This window comes from Mesoplodon densirostris, chromosome 2, assembly GCF_025265405.1.
Source record: "Mesoplodon densirostris isolate mMesDen1 chromosome 2, mMesDen1 primary haplotype, whole genome shotgun sequence".
NCBI classification, from domain to species: domain Eukaryota; kingdom Metazoa; phylum Chordata; class Mammalia; order Artiodactyla; family Ziphiidae; genus Mesoplodon; species Mesoplodon densirostris.
Window position 1 is genome coordinate 165,120,693 of NC_082662.1, and position 13,253 is coordinate 165,133,945.

The 13,253-nt window shown below is 35.5% G+C and overlaps 2 protein-coding genes and 1 pseudogene across 2 annotated transcripts in view; 1 reads left to right on the top strand and 2 right to left on the bottom strand.

Moving 5' to 3' along the window:
- The window catches only part of CCDC181 (coiled-coil domain containing 181), a 41,726-nt gene extending 32,084 nt beyond the window's left edge, over positions 1–9,642 (top strand). The window contains exons 6-7 of the mRNA XM_060088591.1: positions 7,598–7,752; positions 9,480–9,642. Of these exons, the coding sequence (XP_059944574.1) occupies positions 7,598–7,752; positions 9,480–9,642 (318 nt within the window). The remainder of the gene's footprint in view (positions 1–7,597; positions 7,753–9,479) is intronic.
- A 1,998-nt stretch (positions 9,643–11,640) lies between these two features.
- LOC132483310 (small nuclear ribonucleoprotein-associated protein N-like) lies at positions 11,641–12,321 on the bottom strand (annotated as a pseudogene).
- Positions 12,322–12,439: 118 nt separating this feature from the next.
- On the bottom strand, positions 12,440–12,709 carry LOC132476612 (SNRPN upstream reading frame protein-like). The gene has a single exon (XM_060078676.1). It carries the CDS (start codon positions 12,707–12,709, stop codon positions 12,440–12,442), a length of 270 nt encoding a protein of 89 aa, XP_059934659.1.
- Between the last annotated feature and the right edge of the window lie 544 nt (positions 12,710–13,253).

A 13,253-nucleotide genomic window follows, 5' to 3' on the forward strand; every position in this document is an offset into this window, starting at 1 on the left:
GGCCAGGGTCCTAGCAATGGTTTGGGAGAATGAGGGATGTTTGGAAGTCTTTATATTACTGAATGGGAATTATAGAGAAGAAACTACAAAGATTTTGGAGGGAGTGAAGGAATTCGAGATTGGGTAGGTTAGAAGGATAGCACATTACTGTAGTATTTAAGAGTAAAGAAATTGAGAGGAGCTTACGTTTCAATCACTGACCAAGATAAACCCCTGTGACAGCACTGCTGATAATTTCCCAGGGGATGATGGACCTTCAGGCCTCATGGCATTCAGCCTTATGTTATATTTTTATTGGGCATTTGTAAAAATAAATGTATACCTTAATTTTCTATTGTGTTCTATTTAGAGATAATAAAACTTTGAATTGTATTCTCTAAAAACATGAGCCACGTTGAACACTATTTAAAATTTTTTGGTTAGAAGATATCATGGTTATATATTTCCCTTTGGAATTTTAATTTTTTGCTATATTTTAAGTCTGTCTCAAAAATTAACTCTAGCTAGAGATTATATCATAAACAAATAATATTCTGAAGAACTTCTGTGAACTTTGTCTCTACTGAAGCTGAGCTATAGTATACTTTGGCAGTTGATTAATTTGGCTTATTAATGCATTGTGATAGTAAGTGTATTTTGCTTGTCACTTCTGTGGGATATCTTGTATAATGTGAGTCATAGTTTCCAGAAAATATCCTTACAATATATAGATTGTAGAATGACCTATTTTACATTGAATTAAAAATGCTTTTAGGTGATGGAATTTTTATTGCCATTTAAGGAAGAATAGCTAAAAATGTCTTTCCATCTTTGTAATGAGCTTTGCTTCTCTTGGTCAGTGTTATATATAAGTGATACGTGTGCACTGTATGTATAGACACACATATGCAAGCATATGTATGCATGTCATCACTCTATCTAGGTGAACTCTCCGTGGACACTTGCATACATTTTGTATTCTACATTTGGATGTTGTGTTGTATTAATGTCAATGGGCTGAAGTTGGTCGATAATGTTGTTTAAATCTTCTATATCCTTACTGTTTTCCCCCTCTTTGTTCTATGAAGTACTGAGAAAGTTATGTTAAACTATCATTGTGTACTTGTCTATTTCCCTTCTAGTTCCATTGGGTTTTGCTTCATATTTTTACAAGTTTTGTGTGTATGCATTTATGAATTTATGTCTTCCTGATTGAATGACATTTTCACATTATGAGTCCCTCTTATCTTGAAATCTACTTTGTCTGATGTTAATGAAGTCACAGTAACCTTCTTATGTTTAACATTTTCATATTATAGCTTATTTCATATTTTAATTTCAATTTATCTGTCTTTATATTTGAAGAGTTACTTGTGCAAACAGGATATATTTGGATCTTTTAATCTAGAAATTTGTTACTTTTAACAGGAGTTCATTTATATTTAATTATAATTATTGATAAGGGTAGGTTTTAAGTTTACCATCTTGATATTTGTTTTCTATTTGTTTCATTTGTTTTTAACTCCATTATTCCTCTTTTTTCTGCCTTCTTACAGAGATTAATCAAGTATTTAAAAAATATTCCATTTTATTTTCTTATTGGCTTTTAGTTATACCTCTGAATTGTTTTTGAAATCATTGCTTTAGGGATTATGATATGTATATCCTAAATCGTTATCAGAAATAGATTGTTTTTGAAGTTTTTTTAAATTTGATATGGAATTTTGGGTTGACAGTTTTTTCTTTTTTTCCTTTCAGCACTTTACAGATGGTGTTCAGTGGTTTTCTTGCATCCATTGTTTCTAATTAGAAGTCAGTTGTAACTCTTATCATTGTCCCTTTGTATGAAATGTTTTTTCTGTGGCTACTTTAAACTTTTTCTGATGTGAATTTCAGCAGTTTAGTAGATGTGTGACTCTCTTTGAATTTGACTAACTTGGGCTTTGCTGAGCTTCTTGTATCTGTAGGTTGATGTTTTATACCAAATTTGGGAAATTTTTGGCCACTATTTTTACAAATTTTTTTTCTGTCCTATTATCTTTCTCTTATTATTCTGGAAATCCAGTTTTACATATGATAGAATACTTGCTGTTATCTCAGATGTTACTAAGGTTCTGTTTGTTAAAACATTTTTCCTTTTTTCAGCTTGCATAATTTCTATTGATTTATCTTCTGGCATTGATATCACTTAGGCAATGTCCAATCTACTGTTAAGCTCATTCAGGGAATTTAGGTTGATTTTTGTCTTTTAAATTTCTATTTCTTTTTGTGTGTGTTTGTGTGATCTGTCTTTTTTTTAGTTGTATTGAAATATAATTAATAAAAAAATTGTAAGATAAAGTGTACAACATAATTTGATACACATATACATTATTAAAGGATTCCCCCCATTAAGTTGATTAACATATACATCACCTTCCCCCTTTTTGGAGAAAAGATTTAAGTTCTACTCTCTTGGCAAATTTCAGTTATATAATAAAGTGTTATCAACTATACTCACCATATTATACATTAGATCCTCAGACTTTTTTCACCTTATAACTGAAAGTTTGTACCCTTTTACCAACTTCTCCCTATTTCTCCCAACCCCCCAGTGGTGGTTTCCTCATAACCACCACTCTCCATTTCTATGAACTAGACTTTTTTTAAGTTTCCACATGTAAATGGTGCTACGCAGTATTTGTCTCTGGCATATTTCACTTATAATAATGCCCTCCAGGTTCAGGTTCATCCATGTTACTGCAAGTTATAGAATTTCCTTCTTTTTTAAGGCTGAATAATATTCATGTGTGTGCGTACGTGTGTGTGTGTGACATTTCTCGATCCATTCATTCATCTACAGACACTTAGGTTGTTTTCATACTTTGTCTGTTGTGAATAATGATGCAACGAACATGGGAGTGCAGATATCTCTTCTAGATAATTATTTTTTCCCCTTGGATATATACCCAGAAGTGGGATTGCTGGATCATATAATAATTCTATATTTAATTTATTGAGGAACCTCCACACTGTTTACCATAATGGCTATACCAGATTACATCCCCACCAACCATGCACAAAAGTTCCCTTTTCTCCACATCCTTGCCAGCATTTGTTTACTCTTGTCTTTTTTGATAATAGCCATCCTAAAATGTATGAGATGATATCTCATGGTGGTTTTTGTTTGCATTTTCCTGATGATGAGTGATGTGGAGCATGTTTTCATGTACAAGTTGGTCATTTGTATATCTTATTTGAAAAAATGTCTATTTAAGTCCTTTTCCTATTTTATAATTGGGCTTTTTTCTTTTTTGCTATTGAATTATATGAATTCCTTGTATATTTTGGATATAACCCCTTATTGGACATATAGTTTGAAAATATTTTATCTCAGTCAATAGGTTGCCTTTTCATTTTGTTGAAGATTCCCTTCGCTGATCACAAGCTTTTTAGTTTGATGTAGTCCCATTTTAAAATGATTGCTTATGCTGTCTTTGTTTTGCTATCAAATCCAAAAAATCATTTCTAAGAACAATGCTAAGGAGTTTATCCTTGATATTTCTTTCTAGGAGTTGTACTGTTTCAGGTCTTACACACAGTCTTTAATCTATATTGAGTTGATTTTTGTGTATGGTGTAAGACAGGTGTTCAGTTTCATTTTTTTTTTTTTTTTTTTTTTTTTTTGCGGTACATGGGCCTCTCACTGTTGTGGCCTCTCCCGTTGCAGAGCACAGGCTCCGGACGCTCAGGCTCAGCGGCCATGGCTCACGGGCCCAGCCGCTCCGCGGCATGTGGGATCTTCCCAGACCGGGGCATGAACCAGTGTCCCCTGCATCGGCAGGCGGACTCTCAACCACTGCGCCACCAGGGAAGCCCCAGTTTCATTTTTTTGTATGTAGCAATTCAGTTTTACCAATTTCATTTGTTGAAAACACTGTCCTTTCCTCATTGTTATTTTTGGTTCCTTTGTTGAAAATTAATTACCATATACGCATGCGTTGATTTCGGGCTCTCTGTTCTGTTCCATTGATCTATGTATCTGTTCTGCCAGTACCATAGTGTTTGATTACTTTAGCTTTATAATATACTTTAAAATCAGGAAGTGTGATGATTCCAGCTTTGTTCTTCTTTCTCAAGATTACATTGGATATTTGGATCTTGTACAAATTTTAGGATTTTTTTTCTATTTTTGTGAAAAATTCCATTGGAATTTTTATGGGGATTATAATGAATTTTTAGATTGTATGGACAATTTTCAAATAGTATGGACATTTTAACAGTATTAGTTTTTTGAGTCCATGAGCATGGAATACCTTTCCATTCATTTGTGTCTTCTTCAGTTTCTTTCATCAATGTCTTTTTGTTTTCAGCATATAGATCTTTCACCTCCTTAGTTAAATTTATTTCTAAGTACGTATTTCATTCTTTGTGATGCTATTTTAAAAGGGCTTATTTAATTAATTCTCTTTCAGATAGATTGTTGTTAGTGTATAGAAACACAACTGAGTTTTTTATATTGATTTTATATCCTGCAACTTTACTGAATTGGTTTATTAGTTCTAACATTTTTAGGGTGGTGAAGTCTTTAGGGTTTCTATATCATATAGATTAATATAATAATATCATGTAATCTGCAAATAGAGCAGTTTTACTTCTTCCTTTCTAATTTGAATGCCTTTTATTTCTTTTTCTTGTCTCATTGCTCCAGATAGGATTTCCAATACTGTGTTGAATAAAAGTGGTGAGAATGGGCATCCTTGTCTTGCTCCTGAGATTAGAGGAAAAGCTTTCAGCTTTTCACTATTGTGTATGATGTTAGCTGTGGACTTGTGATATATAGCCTTTATTATGTTGAGGTATATTCTCTTTATACCCCATTTCTTGAGAGTTTTTATCATGAAAAGATATTTGGTCAAATGCTTTTTTGCATCTATCCAGATAATCATATGATTTTTATCTTTTGTTTTGTTAATGTGTATAACACTGATTGATTTGTAGATTTGAACCATCCTTACATCTCTGGAAAATCCCACCTGATCATGGTGTATGATCCTTTCTAATATACTGCTGAATTAGCTTTTCTAATATTTCACTGAGTATTTTTACGTCGCTGTTCATCAAGGATATTGGCCTCTAATTTTGTTTTCTTGTAGTATCCTTGTCTGGCTTTGGTATCACATTATGCTGGCCTCATAAAATGGGTTGGAAGTGTTTTCTCCTCTTCTGTTTATTGGAAGAATTTGAGAAGGATTGGTATTAATTCTTCTGTTGATTTTCTAGAAGCCATCTGGTCTTGGACTTTTGTTTTTGGGAGATTTTTGATTACTGATTCAATTTCATTACTAGTAATCAGTCTATTCACATTTTCTATTTCTTCCTGATTCAGTCTCGGTAGGTTGTATGTTTCTAGGAATTTATTCATTTCTTCTGGGTTTTACAGTTTGTTGGTTTATAGTTGTTCATAATCGTCTTTTATGATCCTTTGTATTTCTGTACTATTAGTTGTAATGTCTCCTTTTTCATTTATAATTTTATTAATTTGAGTCCTCTCTCTTTTGGTAAGTCTAGCTAAATGTTTGTCTAGTTATCTTTTTAAGAAATCAGCTTTTAGTTTCTTTGATCTTTTCTATTGTCATTTTAGTTTCTGTTGTATTTATTTACACTCTGATCTTTGTTATTTTCTTCCTTCTACTAACTTTTGGCTTAGTTTATATCTCTTTTTCTAATTACACCTCAGGTGTAAAGTTAGGTTGGTTTCTTGATCTCGCCTTCTTAGAACTGTCTTTGTTGCATCCCATAAGTGTTGGTATGTTGTATTTCCCTTTTCATTTGTGTCAGGTGATTTTTTGACTTCCCATCTGTTTTTTTCCTTTGACCCATTGGTTGCTCAGGAGCCTGTTAATCTCCACATATTTGTGAATTTTCCAGTTTTCTTCTTCCAGTGGATTTTTGCTATTTACTGGACATGCCAAGTATAATCCCTTCTCAGATCCTTTGCCCTGTTACCATTGCTTGAAATACTCTTTTTCCAGATATCCCATAAATGGTTCCCTCACTTTCTATCTATTGATAAATACCATCCTTTCTCCTCACCTCTCCCATTATTACTCCCTCTGACATATCAATCAGTGAATCAATCATATATTTTCATCTCCTTATCTTGAACAACACTGCCCTATACAATTTTCTGTGATGATGGTAATATTCTATATCTGCAACATCCAGTAAAGTAGCCACTCGCCATAATGTGACTATTAAGTATTTGAATGTGACTGAGGTACTAAATTTCTAATTTTATTTAATTTAAGTAGCTACATGTGACTAGTGACTACTTTATTGTATAGTGCAGGTATGGAATATATGAGAAAGGGAGGCTTGTTTTTTTTTTTTTTCTTTTCTTTTTTTTTGCAGTATGTGGGGCCTCTCACTGCTGTGGCCTTTTTTTTTTTTCTTTGATGCATCCCGGTAGCTATGTGCATGTAGATACTCTGTTGAATGAATAGATAAACAGTGATACCCATCAATCCTGTTTATCTCTGAATTCTTAACTCTTTTAATCTATAACTGCGATTGAACACTTTTTAGTCATCTCCAGACATTCCCAAATTTTTAGATGTTCAGCAATGGTCCTGTAGGTCCATGGGACCTCCTCACAAAGTTCTGTATTATACATCAAAGATCCTAAATTGTATAAATTAGACCGAAACATACTGGGCAATATGGGTTACAGATAAAGGAAAATGCAAGGTGTAGGAGGTGGTCTTCTCTATCACAGAGTTCATATTTGGCGAAAGTATTAAATGAATGAATCTTTTCCTTTTGTATTCTAGCCAGGCATCCATGTGAGTCATGCTTTTCCCAAGGCTAAAGAGCCCCAAATCTTTCCCTTTGCTCTCTTTATTCTCCCAAATAAGAGCTCTTTCAGCTATCCCTGAATATAGTATCCATCATGAAGTTTGAAGAACCATGCAATAAGCTGCTCCCACTAGCCCATTCTTATGACAAAATCCTCATGGCTGTTATCCTTAAGAAAAAGTTCTTATGGTTGAAAATCCTCATTGCCACCCTCCATAATAATAATTACAGTTTTGGAGATGGGCTTGGCAGTTAGGTGCTCTTAAAACTTAAAAACGAAAGTAGAATTTAAAAGAAAGTTTGAATAACACAAATGTTGGGTCATCGGTTTTCAATTCCAGTGGAGCTTTCATGGAGCTTCCTTCAGGAATTGATACCAAGACCTCAACTCACTCATACTGCCTATCCCCAACATTTCTTCAACCATGTTTTATGTGTATGAGCCATTGTGCAGAATTATTTTATTTGTCAAAGGGCTCAGCTTTGAAAAGTTTGCAAATCACTGCATCTAGCCCTTCATTTATTGATTACCTCAGTAAGACTTTTGAAAGAAGCCAGAGGGCAGTGAGTTCAGTGTTGAATTTTCTGACAAAAGGGTAATCAGTGTTGCTGATTCAAAGGTCATGTATTTGGTTTGGATGCAAGGAGCGCAAGTAATGAGATTGGTATTATTATGAAAAATTGGTGAGTAGGACATGTGTTCCTATAGGGTCTTAGAGGCAGGGGCTCAAAAAGTAGTTTTGGTTTCTTTAAATTAAGCAAAGCTTGTTTTTGTAAGCAGCAGGAAAACAGAGATCCACAGCAAGCTTTTCGATTATGGCTTAAAAAAAAGCACGAAGAACAGTTGAAAGAAAGAAAGACAGAAGAACTGCGAAAGCAAGAGGAATGCTTATTCTTCCTTAAAGGAACAGAAGGCCGTGAGAGGGCCTTTAAACAGTAAGTCAAAGGCAGGGTATTTCCCCCCCTTCCTCATGGTCATTTTAGAAAGTTATATAGTCAATAAAACTTAAAAAAAATTGATCTCATTACATACCTATTCAATTTTAAAGCCACAGTTTTAACAATATGTGAGAAAATTCTTTAACTCCATACTTTGAGTAATATCTATACCATTTTTTCAAGGTATTTTTCAATACCAAAATTGTTTCTTATGGCACCAGTGTGATAACCTTTGATAGCTTACCATTGATTGATTGATTGATTTGTTCATTTCTTAGAGAAATAGGCCAAAGATTGGTTACAGCTTCTCCTACACAGTCCTCAGGAAAACTTAATAAAAAGCTGCATTTACCAATAAATATTTTTCTGTAAAGAAAAGCAGTCAGGCTGAGGAGGAAGATCTGTACAGACCAAATGAAAAGGAGATTTGGACACATATTTTGGTAATTTAAGGCAAACCTGGTCTCCCTTCAGTTGCCTGGGTAAGAGTCTGTATTACCCAGTTTATTCTGAGGAAACAGACCTGGCTTCATAATTTTGCCAGCATACCTTGGGAGAGGGAGTGAATATTGTGTCCAGTTGTTTGAAGCTCACTTCTTTCTTTCTTTTCTATCTTTTTTGCTATCTTTCTCTTTTTTAGTTTCTTTGCCTCTTTCTTTCTTTTCCTTCTTTAAAAAAATATACATATCCCTTTATTATAATAGATGCAGTGAATGTGCATTGTGGAAATGGAGGGGAATAAACTCACATTTTCATCACCCAGGAATCACTATTGTTAGCACTGTACTGCATAACTTCTAGATATTTCTCTGTACGTATATTTACAGTTTTAAAATATAAATTGAGATCATACTGTATATACTGTTCTGCAATCTGCTTATTTTTGTTAATGATCTCATCTAATATCCAGCCTATAACCATTTTTTTCCCAATCGACCCCTAAATGACTACAGTTAATTTGCTCAAACTGATATCCAATTTCAAAACCACACATTAGATTATGAGGTTTCTAAAGTCTCTTTTATACTAATGCAGTTATTTATTTGTCTGGATTTATTTCTGAAAACATATATATATACACACAAACCACGTACGCACTTTCATACCAGAGATGTGAGTATACAGTTATTTTTAATGTTATTTTACCTAAGCAAGTTTTATAGACTTAAATTTGTTAGAATGTGGACTCTTCCTTCACTCTTTTTGATGTTTCTTATGCTTAGGCTTATTTTTCCATTTTAAGGGAGAACTATTTTATGCACTGAAAAGCAAGAGCTCTATAATTTCTCCACCAAGAAGAGCAAGGCGACATTTCTGCATGCTGGTATTCTGCATGCTGCTTAAGTAATGTTTTAGAATACAGTTAGTTGCAAAAAATAAGTTATTTGGTATCTATCAAATACTTATTTGCTTAGAAAATCATATTTAAAAATATAGAACCTATGTCACGTAAAATAGTGTGTTTATTACTTTAAAAAGGTTTTTTAGTTGGCAGTTTCCTTATTAGACAAACTTAATTTCAAACATTTGATTCTAAATGTGACTACGTTTCCTTGTATGAGCCTTTGGTATAAGCCTGAAATTTTTCAGTTAATACTAATTTGTGTTATGAACAGAGCTTTTTAATCTAAAGAAATCTAATTTCCTTTGTAGTAATAACTTTATAGCATGAAGAGTATATTCAGGTTGATACTCAACAGGTCTGTTCATGTCTTTTTCTACAGATGGCTAAGAAGGAAACGGATAGAAAAACTAGCAGAGCAACAAGCTGTCAAAGAAAGAGCTAGACAGCTCCGACTGGAAGCAAAGCGTTCTAAACAGTTACAGTACTACCTATATAATATGTCAGAAGCCAAATCTTTTCGTTTTACTGATCATTACAGCTGAAGGTATCTATTAAATACTTCATTTGGAAGCTGCTGTCCTCAAAATTTTGGATATCATTTCTTATGGCCTGTGTGCTTTGGTCATACTCTAAATTATGGAAATGCTATTTATCTTTTGGTAATGTTGATAGTGAATTTATCTTATTTCTTTTAACACTAGAGCAAAATAACTTTCTTCTCTCATATTATTGTAATGTATTATACCACCTCTTAGTCCATGCAAAAAATTGAACAACAAATGAACTGTACATTCCTTTACTTCTAAATTATTATAACATTTCTAGCTGGAACGGATACAAAACAGGGACAGATATCTATTATTAGTTTCTGTTATCATTTAGAAAAAATGCACGGCTTCCCTGGTGGCTCAGTGGTTGAGAGTCCGCCTGCCGATGCAGGGGACACGGGTTTGTGCCCCGGTCTGGGAAGATCCCACATGCCGCGGAGCGGCTGGGCCCGTGAGCCGTGGCTGCTGAGCCTGCGCGTCCGGAGCCTGTGCTCCGCAACGGGAGAGGTCGCAACAGTGAGAGGCCCTCAAAAAAATGTAATAGAACATTTCATAAGGCAGGAGGAGTGGCCTCTTAAACAAGCCTGGTTCAAAGCCTGACACAAAGTCCTAATTATGTCCTAATTTGAATTTGAATACCTATGGCAAGCTAAGCAGTAGGTTAGGCCTACTTCCATGTGTTCTTTAAAAAAAAAAAGATAGTAACAATTATGTATATTATTTTGGGTATGTTATACAAAATTATCCAGCTCTTATTGAGAGTTTATATAATGTGCCTGGTATTGTTGTAAATGCTTTGCATAAATAATTTGATCTAATCCTTATAACAACCTTATTAGTCTTGTTTAGCAGATGAGGAAACCAAAGTACAGAGGTGAGCAGTTTGCTCACAGATTCTGAGATCTGAATGATTGCAAAATCTTTTCTGTTAGTTATAGTATAAAGCTTACATACCCTGGTAGACATTTGTGGGTATATAGGACTCTACAGGAATCCAGTGTGTGGGAGAACAGTATCCTTGATATGTGTAAGAGCACTTAAGGAGTGGAGGACAAAGGCAAACATACAAGTGTGATGGGGAGTGGAAAATTGCTGTAGGAGTTCTCTTAAAGCTTCAGAAGACAAGGTTCTTATCAACTGGGTATTTGTACCTTAATCACTTGACCCTAAATTAGAAAACACAGAGAACTATTCAATCCTGTCTCAACTTCCTATAGCACTTTGAGCATACACCAGGCAATTTAACATTTCATTATAACTAGCCTTGTGTTGTTTAAAGTTTATCCTTAATGATAAAAACCAATTTGGCATTTAAATATTCCACAACATTTTTACCAAAAAAGCTGTTGGAATTTTCATAAGGATTGCAGTGAATCTGTAGATGGCTTTAGGTACTATTGCCATCTTAATGACATTGTCTTCTAATCCATAAACACAGGATGTCTTTTCATTTAGTGCAGCAATGTTTTATAGTTTTCAGTGTACAAATCTTTCACCTACTTGGTTAAGTTTATTCATAGATATTTATTCTTTTGGATTCTATTGCAAATGGAATTGTTTTCTTAATTTTCTTTGTGGGTTGTATACTCAAAACACGAACATAGATGATTTTTGTGCGTTGATATTGTACCCTGCAACTTTGTTGAATTTGTTTATTAGTGCTAAACGTTTTTGGTGATTTTTTTTTGCATTTTCTCTATATAAGATAATATCATTTTCAAATAGGGGTAGTTTTACTTCCTCCTATCCAACGGGATGCCTTTTATTTATTTATTTTTGTTGACTGATTACTCTGGCTAACATGTCTAGTATAATGTAGAGTAGTAGTAGTGAAAGTGGGCATCCTTGTCTTTTTTTTCCCACAGTTTAATTGCTCTATGCATTTATTAACTAATATTAATGCAGCAGAGGGGACAAAAGCTCACAAACACTCCACATATTTCACAAGACGCATTGCAGGAAACAAAGTGACTAAGAAGGATCAATAGTATCCTAGGGTCTTGCTGGATGCATTTCTGGGGGAGGTGGACCTCTTATTTCTGGTGGAGGGGGTTCTCATTCCTGGAGGGGGCATGCCTATTGGCATCCCTCAAGTAGGGGGGACCCCAATTGGTGGGCCCATGGGTGATCGTATACCAGGTGGAAGAGCCATAATTCCTAGAGGTGGGGTTGCTCGACCAACAGGTGTGGGGGCAGTCCCCCATCCTGGTGGATATTGAGTTGGGGATCCAGCAATGCTGGCAGTAGCAGCAACTGCAGCAGCTGCTACAGTGCCTCTTCCCTGTGGGATCATTACCTGTTGGGATGGGCCCCAACCCCTCAGACAGGGTCTGCTAACCCAGCAGGAGCCTGGGGAATTTGAACACCAGCTGGACCATCTCTGCCAGCTGCCCTGCCAACTCCAGGGCCTCCTGCAGCTCCAGCAAGTGGTACCCGAGCAATGCCAGTATCTTTGGACAGCAACACCTGACCCCAAACCCGTTTTTCTTCACGCTCTGCCTGCTTCGCATTCTTTGGCTTGATCTTCCTGAACTCATCACAATCACAGAGGATTAAGTTCCTATGCTTGTCAAAAGCCTTGAAGGTGCCAATGAAGATCTGGCCATCTTGCAGTATACATCTCATCCTATAGTCAATGTGCTGCAGCATCTTGCTGCTCTTTCCCAGAGTCATGATTGCCGTTCCACCAAATCCAATACCTACAGGAAAGTTTGGGGATCCTTAAGACCTAAGGGAAGGCTGTTTTTTTTTTTCCTCTTGGAATCAGCTACCCAGGTGTTCCAATACTGCTTTAACCACCTCTTGGCGTCTCAGCCAAGAATGCCTGTCTCAGTTCCACATGGAAATCCACTGCAGGTACTTGGTGCTGCTGCTGAGACCACCTCGGGTACAGGTGACGCTCCTGGTTGCTCAGCGAGGCTGTCCTTTTACGTTTGACTTGGACTTCCACCTCTGGGATGTGCTGTTCCATAGTCCATCTCAAGTGTAAGCGGTCCCTGGCCCTGCTCCATCGTGCCACTGGCCGCTCCTCAGAGCAGAATGTCTCCAGTGGCCGTTCCATTCTGCCTGGGCATCCTTGTTGGCATCCTTGTTTTGTTCTTGATCTTAGGAGAAAAGCTTTTAGTCTTTTAGCATTAAGTATGATGTTAGCTGTGGGTTTTCCATAAATGCCCTTTATGAAGTTGAGGAAGTTCTATTCTTATTCCTCCCTCTACTTACTCCTCCTATTCCCATTTTTCTGAGTGCTTTTATCATGAAAGTGTGTTGGGTTGTATCAAATGCTTTCTGTGTCAAGTGAAATGATGTGGTTTTTCTTCTTTGTTCTATTAATGTGATATATTACATTGGTTGATATTCTTATATTGAACCACACTTGCATTCCTGAGACAAATACCACTTGGTGGTATATAACCCCTTTACTATGATATTGTATTTGGTTTGCTAGTATTTTGTGAGGATTTTTTTCATCTGTATTTGTAAGAGAGATTTTTCTGTAGTATTTTTTTCTTGTGTCTTTGTCTGGCTTTGGTATCAGGGTAATGCTGGCCTCAGAATGAATTAGGAAGTATTCCCTCTGCTTTTATTTTCTAGGAAGGGACTGAGGT